Raw genomic sequence first — 11,206 nt, forward strand, 5'->3', positions numbered from 1 at the left:
GGGAGAGTGGTGCAAGAGATGAACCTGGGATGTGGAGTGGGTCGTGTTTGAAGCAGGCTTTGAAATGTTCTCATTTCAACAGCAGAATTGGGACAGCATGTAGGGCAGGGGAATAGCATGAATGGGTTGGGAAGGTAGAAGAATTCTGGAAAGTACATTGTAAGTTATCCTCTTAATGCTTTTCTGAGGAAAATTACTTTTGGCTCTTGGTTAGTGGATTCTGGCTCCAGGGGAAAATTCTGCCCTGTTAAATGACCTCGGGGAAATTGTAATCATGAGCCAACAGCTATTTTCATGTTTTGCCTTCTCATAATACTTTCCCACTTTCACATGATTAGCAAGAAAAGATGACTACTCTGTGCAAAGCATGTGATAGGCAGGATAGTTTTTTGTTTGTTGATCTGTTTGGTATTTTGGGGGTAGGGGTAGTTTAAAGCACCAGGACTAGCAAATTGAAGAGTTCATTCAACGAATATCTATTGAATTGCATCCTCCTAAGCACATTGTTTCCTACTGGCCTCATTTGTGTGGTCTCTAAATTTAGACCCCAAATGACTGGAGAGTCACCTTTCACTTCTGCCGCTAGCTTTACAGACCTAGCATCCTCCAGGCCATAACCTGCTTTTGGAAATAAGGTCTGAGTAAATCAGCATTTGTGCCCAAGTCCTTGGAGAGGTCAGCAACAGTGGAACTCATCTTAAAAGTTTGATCCTCGAAGTCTGATTTGGAAGGGTGAGCACCAATGCTCAGTGAGCCAGAGGCCAGCTTTTCAAGGGCAGGCTTCTGTGGCCTGATATCTAATCGGGAGCCTCCAAGCACCTCGTCATCTGGCAGAGCGGCCCCTCCACAGTGGGGACGCTGCACTGCCTTTTCCACTCGCTGCTCACAGTGACAGCCCCGCCTAGGGGTCCTAGGGGGAGGACAGGGCCCAGATAGGAGGGAGCCACCAGCACCCAAGGCCTTTGGGGATGTGGTGGTAGTGCCTCCCCAGCCTGAAATGAAATGGGACCTGTGGTTTTGTGAAGCCAATTCTATCAGGTTTATGGCAGAGAGGAGAGAGGAGGCGCTTTCACATCTAATCAAGCTGCTCTATGGGAAGCACGATGGACTAAATTGTGGGAAATCCACACCAGCACATGAATTGCTTCATGACTGCAGGGACATGATATCTGCACGTAGCCAGTATGCATACTACCTAGAAACAATGTGATTTTCAGTCTTAATGTCAATTTGTTTTTTCCAATAGAGTTTAATAATCACATGCTGACCCGGAACAGAATAAACATGTCCGGGCAGTGCCAGCATACCATCTGATTCACCCTTTTCCTGTGAGATAGTTGTTGCTTTATGAACAGGGTGTAACACCATTATAACAGAATGTATCACATAAACTTGGATATATTGCTGGTCAAGCTCCTCTCCTAAAACATAACAATGACATTCTTAAATGGCTTAATCTAAATCCTATGCTCCTAATACCAGCTTTTAAAAGGAGTTTAACTGGGCTTGCTCACTTCATTTCTACTTTATTGTAAACTGCTTAAATTCAGTGCAGGACCACAACATCCTTTACCCTGCAGATGATCACATACTCTATCATACACTCATCAATGCTGGAAATGAGCTTGGAGTGTCCAGCGTAACAAGATAACTTACGTGCTATAGCTGGTGGTGCTCTAACTCAGAGCCACCTCATTGACCGAGGAAAGAGCCTGTTAGTTAGGGTGTTTGACCCCCAACTCGGTGCCTCTCATCTGTGGCATGGCCCTTAGAATAACTTGAATCACTCTCATGGACAGTACTCTGTTAAGGGCCTGGGAGGGGAACAGTAGCAGAGGCGGCATATAAGAGCTACTCTCTCTGTTAGGGGGAAAGCGTCTTCATTTTGGCATCCCTTAGTGTCAGAAAGCCAGGCACCCAGCACTGTTGATAGGATATCCCAATCAGGCCTCTAAGGAACCTTTACTCTTCGGGTTGTGGCCCTGATCTTTAAACACACACACATTGGGAGAAGTGAGTAATCTGTAACAAGACCAACACTGGATTGTTTCCTGCAAGTAATAACCACGTCTAGTAGGGGAAAATAAAAAGGAACTGAAATTCCCGTTGACAAAAGGGAAATTTAAAATTTACCCTCATGCAAGATCCCCTTGAGATGTCTGTCACTCAAGAGGGCAAATTAATGTCCTATTCTGCCAGAGGCAGTTTACATCTGTTGACCTGTTGTAACTATGCATATCATAATTTTCATTTTCAAAAGGGTCTCAGTGTAGATAATACATTATATGGCCACCCTACATTTAAATCATCCTAAACTTAAAAGAAGGCCTCTTGTGTTTAAATATCTTAAGTCAATCAGATATCAATGAAGACCATCTTTGTGTAGCACCTGCTTTATCAAATTAACTAATCCGTGTATTCTATATATGAACTATCACCTACAATACTCACAATAAACCCTGCCCTCATGGGGCTTACATTTTAGTGGGGAAAAAACCAACATCAGATGATATAACAGATCAGCTATGTTAGTGATTAGTGGCTATCAAACCTGTTTTTAAGTAGTGGAATCCTCTCTGCCAATGAAATCTTACACTGAAAATTCACCATGTTACAAAAACTGAGCTGCTCTTTTGGGGTTGGGGTGGGGAAGTGTAGGAACCCAGGACTGTCATCCAGGGCTCATTCTGATAGCTATCCATTCCCTCTTTCCCTCGTTCCCTCCCTCCTTACTCTATTGCTCACAGAGGCACCTAGAGGTTTAGAGGAACCCCTATGCTTTTTATGAATTGCAGTTAGAAGTAAACAGGTTTCCATTGTTAAGCAGAACACAGTGCAATAAAGGAAACAATACATAAACACATATAATGTTAAATAACAATGAAAGATTCAAGCAGTGTGAATTCAACAACTAAGAATTCTAATAATTGCTAAAGGAATCTTGAGAAAAGAGAGCTCATACGAGGCTGAACATTTTAAAATTAATTTTAGTCAATTAGTTTAGGTGTTTCTGTACTTTAATTACAAGAAAATTACATGTATGTGGTCTAATTGCCTTATGATGCATCTTGTTCATTTCCAAGTGCGTTGTTGTCAGTAGCAATAGAGAATTGCTGGAAGGACTTTATGTCTTCCCTGTTAGACCATAACCACATTATTCATCCATTTCGTCAACAAATGATAAATTATTCTACCAGTGTTGCCTGTATCGGGTGGTGAGAGTGGAGGCCCAACTTACTTCCATCACAAAGCAACATACCCAAGTCATCAAGTGTGGAGGATAGAACAATTGTGAGCATGTCAAGTGCTTTGAACTTATCAGGGGAAAGTTATCAAATGAGTTTGTGGTATTATTGTTGTATCGTTCAACATAGATAGTTCAGGTAAAGTGAAAGATTTCAACAATACTTTTTATAAAACTTATTTATATAAGTTATATATGGTTATGTAAGAGCACATTAATCATGATCATTAGCCCACCAATGCCTGTGTGAAGCAGCAGGAATATTGACATATAAGACAATCCTAGTTGGAGTCTAGGGTCATGAAAATGATTAAAGCGCGGAGTTGTGATAAGTGCCTCTGGGGGGAAAACCGAGGGTGCGTGGGAGCAGACAGGAGGCACAGAACCAGATTGGTGTTCAGGGTTCCCAGGAGGAAATGAGACTGGAGCTGAGACCTGGAGAATGAAAAGGAAATAGCAAAGCCAAGAAGTTCAGGAATAGCACTCGGGGCAGAAATGGTCTCCTGCTCAAGTTGCAGAGACAGGAGGGAGTCAGACTGCTCCAAAAAGCACAGGAGCAGAGATGAGACTGGGAGAGGACTGGCCCAGATTGAAATGGCCTTGAATACCATCCAAAAGAATGGTCACTTCCGACAGGTAACAAAGGCAATAACAAGAGGTGTAAGACACATACTCTGATCTTAATAAGCTTACATTATAGTTGCTGAGTAACTACACACACACACACACACACATGCACACACACACACATGGAATGAATCATTTTATAAATCATTTAAAATGATTTTATGAATGACTTAAAATGATTTATTCCTTTAGCAGATATTTATTGAGTGCCTACTATGTGCCAGGGACTGATTAATTACTGACAATAGTGCCACAAATGATATAAAACCCCTGTCTTCTAGTGGAGTAACAGTTCATAAAGAGATAACCAACCAATAACAAAGATAACATCATACAGTAATAAGGACTGTGAAGACGTTGTCAGAACAATAATAATAACTAAAATGCATCAAGTAATTACTGTGGACAAGCACTTGCCAAGAATGTCCTTGTCCCACATTCTATGGTGCAGGCCATGGCAGACCCACCCAGATTCCCTCCTCTGGACTGAAACACTTATCCCTCCAGCTGTCTGGAGTGCTGTCTGCTGAGTTACCCCAGGGAGCTGGGGTGGTGACAGCCCTGCCCAATGACATGCACCATCCCAGGGCAGCATATATTCAACGACTTGTTGCTGCAGAGGCTGAGCCCCTTCCTCAATCAGGGACAACACCAAAGGCCGTCTCAGCACCAGAACGCCCTGTAGGATGGACCCAGGCTTCTGTTACAGCTACTGTTCAGTTCAGCTGCTTCAGCCCCATGTTTACTCACACCCTCACAGGGCTGTTGTTTCCAAAAGAACTTCCAATAAAACTCATATTTGAGCCTCAGAGACTGTTTACTAGTGAAAGCAACCCAAGACACTCTTGCAATAATTCAAGAAACTGAGGCTCAGAATGGGTGCATGACCCGGGTCACACAGTTAGGTAGCAGTGTAGCTCTTAACCCCATTCTCCTCCCTGCAGGGTGGACAATCACTTGCTATTGTTACTCAGCGGAGTGAGTGTGGTAACACATGTGTAAAAGACAATATAGCGTTATCCAGAACTTCTCTCAGAGGGTACTTATCTGACCAGAACACAGATTCTGAAAAAGTCCTAAACCTCACCAGACATTCATTCTTTCATTCAACAAATATTGATCCTCGCCTTAGTGCCAGGTACAGCCAGGGGCACTCAGGAAACAGGGCGGTCACTTCAATTTTAGATTTCAGTAAGGAGAGCTGGTCAACAAACTGATGGGCCAGTGATGCAGGGAAAACAAACAAACTGGCCTGGAGAGGGTGGAGAGCTATGGGAAAAGGGCTATTCTATCCTGGATGGTCAGAAAAAGCCCTTCGGGGAAGGTCATATTTAAGCAGAGGCCTAAAGGGAGTGAGGAAATGAGACCTGAGGAGATGGGGATGGTGGTATTGAGTAGAAAAGGTTATTTCAATCGAAAAAAAGATAGATGACATACAATCTACGTGTCAAAGACCATGAAAGACTCAGAAGAGAGGACCTCAGGAGTCCACTCAGATCTGACTTACACTCAGATCAAACAAAAGTTGCATAAATCTGTTTATGTCCCATTCCAGGGCTAACTAATGTATAATGTAACACACCCTGACCGGGGGCTAGAAAATGCAGATACTAATCTAGACTTGCAATTTAATTATGCTTCCAATGTCCCCTGTAGCAAGACATTGAGGGTAATTCCTTATCAGCTTGCCTTGCATGATTGTTGTGAGGCTCTGAGGCAGCAATGATATTGTCATGTGCCCCTTAACCAAGTAAAGTTCTGAGAAATGCATCCTTAGGCGACTTCATCATTGTGTGAACATCATAGAGTGCACTCACACACCTAGATGGTATAGCCTACTGCACACCTAAGCTATCTGGTACAGCCTATTGCTCCTAGGCAACAAGCCTGAGCAGCAGGTTACTGTACAAAGCAACCTGAGATTAAATCAAGTGCAAGAGAAAATGATACAATCAAGAGAGGCGGAAAATATAAGATGTATGAGGCTGCTGCCGGCATAACACAGCATACTGTTTTACAGCAACCATTTTCTCATAAGGAGAAAGAGTGCACTCTAAAATAACAATAAAAGGTATAGTATAGTAAATATATAAGCCAGTAACATAGTCATTTATTATCATTATCAAGTATTACGTACTGCTCGTAATTGTATGGGCTATACTTACGGTATAGATGCCTGGCAGCGCAGTAGGTTTGTTTACACCAGCTTCACCACAAACACATGAGTAATGCATTGTGCTAAGACATGACCATGGCTATGACATCACTAGGTGATGAGAATTATTCAGCTACATTATAATCTCATGGTACCATCACTGTATATGTAGTGTGTCCTTGACCAAAATGTCAGTAAGGGGCAAATGTCTGTATAAAAGGCAAGAGTTGATAGATTCTGATAATGCAGTATTTTTCAAACTTTTGACAGCATATTGGAAAAAGCAAATTATGTCTTACTATGTCTCGCTATGAAAATAGTGTTGACCTCACAGACCCCCTGAAGGGGTCTTGGGGATCAATGAATCACAGGATCAATGAATAATAGTTTGAGAATCATTGCGAACATAGAAACTGAGAAGTGCTGAGGTAGAACGGGCAGGGACTTTGGGAGGTAGACGTATGTGGACTAAAGATAAATAAAAATTTCGGCAGCAAAATTTGATGACCAGTATCCTGACCACAGGGAGAATAAGGAAAAACTATAAAAAGTAGACACATGAACTCAAAAGCATAGCAACTGGGGGCTATATTTCACAGGAGCAAATAACCATGCCTTTCAATAGTGCCATAGCGTATCACCAAAACTCAGCACTGTTCAATAAGCACTGTTCACAATAATGACCTTGAGTCATTAAAACAAGGTTAAAAATATCAAATATACCATGCTTAAGAAGGGAAGGAAGGGAAAGATTTCTCTTAGAAACAATCCCTTAGAAAAATTTCCATGGCAATTAATGAAATTTTTAAAAATTGCTTTGGGACTTTATTTAGATGTGATTAGCTCCTTTCAGATGATGGATAAACAAAGCATCTCAGTAATTAAATAAAAGCCCATGAAATTAGGTAGGATTACTTATCCCACTTTATAGATGGGCAGTAGGGCTGAGTGAGATTAATGGCATACACCAGGACGCTAAGTGCGCCAAAGGAGAAACAGAGTGAGTCAGATCTCCAGTCCCATAATTGTGCCACTCACACACCCCAACTCCTAAGGCTGCCAAGCAGACTGCCTGAACCACCTGTGAAATCAAAAACCTCAGCCTATTTGGGAATTTGAGCCCCGCCCAGAAGAGCCCAGGGATGCTGGTTGTTCAGAGTTGAAGGTGATCTCTGCCCATCAGTTTTCCTGAGCCAGGAGCCAGTGACACTGAAGAACAGATGATGATTTATAACATTGAAATAATGCAGTCAGTTTTGCTTCCTGGCCAGAGCCTCCTTGTTAGTTAGGGGCCTTTAGAGCAGGTTCCTCTGCCATGATACTCACAAGAACACAATTTCAATTACATTGCATCCTAACCTCTCTGGAAGGGAAGCAAAAATGGGCATCCAACAATCAAGATAATATATCTTAATCTACCTGACTCATCTCTTATGCCAACATGTAATTCATGGCAGTAAAACGAATTTCCACAGAGACAGTGTGGTCAGTGATCAGGCCTGGATAATTAGGTTTGGTTGGAAAACAGTGCTCAAGTTTGCAGCTAGAATTGTCCCTAGTGGTGGCACTAAGGGAGGGACTAGGGTAGCGAAGTTGGCAAAATGCCTAGACCTCCAGAAAAAAGGCCCCAGTTTCAGCAAGACCATGGACGTTCTCCTCATATGCTGCTGCAATGTCTGTCCAGTGGAGCTAGCACAGGAAGTAATTCAAGAACTGCCCCCCTACCCATATCAATTATCTGGATTAATCAAGTTAGAAAAATATCCAATTTATCCAGGTCAATGAAGAAAGAACTTTGGGATATTTGACTTGTGTTACCTTCATAATTGCCTCAGATTTCCCCTCACAATTTCTGTGTAAATATATTCTAGGAGTTGAGCTTAGGGGATCTCATGAACTTGCATCAGTGCATTTCCTTCCCTCTCCCATTTTGTCCCCTTCACCACCATCTCTTTCCTCAACATTATCACACACACAAACACCATTTTCTATCACTGGGCACAAAAATTATATTTTAGGGTCATTGTCACAAGCTTAAATGAAAGCACTTAGTTTTCAATCTCTAAGCCTAGGGTTGAGGCCCAGGGAGCTCGAACAAACTCTCCAGGAAACTCTAAGTTCTTACTACTTAGAGTGTAGTCTCTGGCCAGCAGCCCGGGATGGTCCGGGAAGTGGCTAAAAATGGCGAAATTGAAGGGACAACCCCCGGTGTGCTGAACAGCCTCCGGAGTTTAAGCAGGCTGCAGGTGATGCTTAGGCAACTTACCCTTTGAGAAGGCCTGCTCTACTGCACTTCAAAGTCTGAGAACACTTTGAGGGGCAGGGCATCTGTGTGGAGGCCCAACTCTGCCACACTATGGACTAGGTAGCTCCTGGAAGCATTCAACCTGTGAAGATGTGCATTTCCCATCTGCCAAGGGCAAGCTTAGACTAGACACTTAGTTCCTAAACTTGACTGATCAATCATCTGTGTAATTTAAGTAAATTTCTAAAAATACAGATGATTAGGCCCCTCTCCTGCAGATTCTGATTCCACAGTTTCTGAAATTCAGGCAGGCTTGGGTCCTACTGTTCTAGAACTGGGCATAGTTCCCAAATTCAAAGAGAGCTAGGTTCAAATATAGCTCTGCCACTAAGAGCCATGTAGCCTTGGGCAAGTTACTTATCTGCTTTGAGATTCAGTGTCTTCATCCTGAACATGGAAATATTATTATCAGCTCCCTGGAGTTTCGAAGATTAAATAATTTATGTAATTTATGTAAATCATTCAGCACATAAACAAAATGCATTTCATTATTTTCCCAATCTCCCTCTCATTTCCCTGAACTCTTATCACTCTATCTTACTCTGCATTTCCAACACATGGAGAAGGATCCCCTTTCAAGGCCTCTGTACTTGCTATTGTCTGGAAAGGTTTTCTTCCAGAAGGTGCTTGCTTCCTCCTTTAGGTCTCTGTTCAGAAGTGGGGCCTTTACTGACCTCCTCACATGAAATCACAGATCCCTACCATGGGCCACTCAGCCTCCTTACCTTGCCTGTTTTTATAGGAGGGCTCCACACTATCTGACATTACGTATGTACTTGTTTATTGCCTGACCCCCACCCTAGCCCCCTGCTTCCCCCTGGCCACTAGAATTTAAACTCTACAAGGGCAAGAATTTTGCTTTTTTCATTGCTGTATCTCCAGTGCTCAGAAAGTTGCTCTACACTTATTTGTTAAATTAATGAATGAATAAATAGCTTTTTCCCTTAGTCAAATAACTCTATTTTTATTACTTATTTCTTGATTTGATGGCTCTTGTCTTACCTAAGTTTTTTTTTCTGGGGAAATAAACAAATCATGGATGCTTTCTCAGGGCTTTCCAAATTAACTCCACACAGAGAGAATTCCTCTATTTATTAATAATAAATTAACTGTATATGGGGACCTGTATTTTTTTCTTTATTTACTTTTATACAGTTAATAGATGAGTAGATTCATTGGTTAAAGATTCAAACAGTGAAGAAGGGTGTTGCGTAAGATGTGAAAGTCACCACTATGCACATCTACTTCCTCCGCAGTCCCTTCCCCAGAGGAAAGCACGGCTCACAATTTGTGGTACAACTTAATATTATATTTTCTGTGCAGTTACACATACAGAAGCATGTAAATACACACATTAGTCTTTTTATTTTATGTTAACAGGATAATAATGTACTTGTTCGTCTGCCACATTTTCACAACATATCTTCCTGTGTCTGTATGGCTGTTCCTTATTCTTTGTTTTGTTTTGTTTTCTAATAAGACAATGTATTAATATGGTTGAAGGCAAAGTAAATACAAAAAGCAGTAACTTTCTTAAATAATGCCACTAATAACAGTAAAGGTAAAGGTAAAAAAGATTTTTTTTTCACAATTTCAATGAAAAAAGTTAAATGCCTAGGAATAACTTAGAAGAGGGTAGGGCTTCTATCCCCACCCCCAAGAAAACAACAACATTTTACCAAGAGATAAAAGAAAATTTTAATAAAGGTTATATACCACATTCTTAGATGGGAGATTGAATATTATAAAAATACCTACTTTTAATGGATTTATAATTCTTAGTCAATTATAATAAAAATATCAGTGAAATATTAGTGAAATTCCTTAGACTTGGCAAATTAAATGTCCTGTTCCTTATTCTTTTTGTTGGCTGTATAAAAAGATATACAATCATTTATTTAAAAGCTCCCCTCTTAATGAGCATTTAGGTTGTTTCCAATTTCTCTCAATTAAGTACACTTCCACAAACAGACTTCTACAGCTCTATTTGATCATATTATAAGAATTCCTCTAGAAAAGATTCTTAGAAATGCTCAAAATTTGATCAATGCTGCCAAATTGGTCTAAACTGAGCTAACAACTTTTCATGGTCACCTGTGCTTTGTAAGGATGCCTGCCTTCTTAATTCCTCACCAAAATCAAATGTTATCTCCTTAAATTTTGCCAATTCCATTGCTTTAAAATATCTCCTTGTCATAATTTGTAATGACTTGATTTCTAGTGAAATAAATCATTTTTTATATTTATTATCCATTTACCTTGTTCTCCCATATATTTCCTATTTACCCATTTTTTTTTCTCTTAGATTGTCTTTTTTGTTAGATTATAAGAATTCTATATATGGCTCATTTTTTATTATAGATATTGAGGATATTATTTTCTAGATTGCTATTTATCTTTTGATTTCATTTATGAGCCTGTCTTTCATTGTAATAGGTTTTAACATTGCCAAATCTATCAATCTTTTTTTTTGTTTATATAACTTTTGCATTTTGAGTCTTGTTTAAGAAGTCATTCCCAAACTCAAGTGTTCTTCCAAATACTTTTCTTGAAATAAAACAAGATTTTTGGTTTATCACCACTAACCTATTTATGTCTTTAAAAATAAAAATAAGGTTGATTGTAGACTAATTTCACATACCCAGGTTACCGTTTCACATTCCTGTCTTTTTCTTTCTTGTGAATTAGGAATCTGACTTGGCCTCCACCAATGCATACTGATCTGGAGAGGAAGATAAATTTTAATTATCTCAAGTATGTCAACTTCCCTTTCCACCTAGGCCTCCTTCCCTTCAGAATCATGTAGAATGCTTCATACGTAGAAGACAACAGCAGAGGGAGGTGTCATAGGAGGAAGTCCAAGTAACTCCGCATA

At 40.5% G+C, this 11,206-nt stretch overlaps 1 protein-coding gene across 1 annotated transcript in view; it reads right to left on the reverse strand.

Annotated features, from left to right (window-relative positions):
- LOC109373981 (opioid-binding protein/cell adhesion molecule-like) overlaps positions 1 to 9,096 on the reverse strand; it is a 60,620-nt gene extending 51,524 nt beyond the window's left edge. The window contains exon 1 of the mRNA XM_019628242.1: positions 9,057 to 9,096. Within this exon, the coding sequence (XP_019483787.1) occupies positions 9,057 to 9,096 (40 nt within the window). The remainder of the gene's footprint in view (positions 1 to 9,056) is intronic.
- Positions 9,097 to 11,206: the final 2,110 nt, after the last annotated feature.

Source organism: Hipposideros armiger, unplaced genomic scaffold (assembly GCF_001890085.2).
Source record: "Hipposideros armiger isolate ML-2016 unplaced genomic scaffold, ASM189008v1 scaffold_767, whole genome shotgun sequence".
In the NCBI taxonomy this organism is placed as follows: domain Eukaryota; kingdom Metazoa; phylum Chordata; class Mammalia; order Chiroptera; family Hipposideridae; genus Hipposideros; species Hipposideros armiger.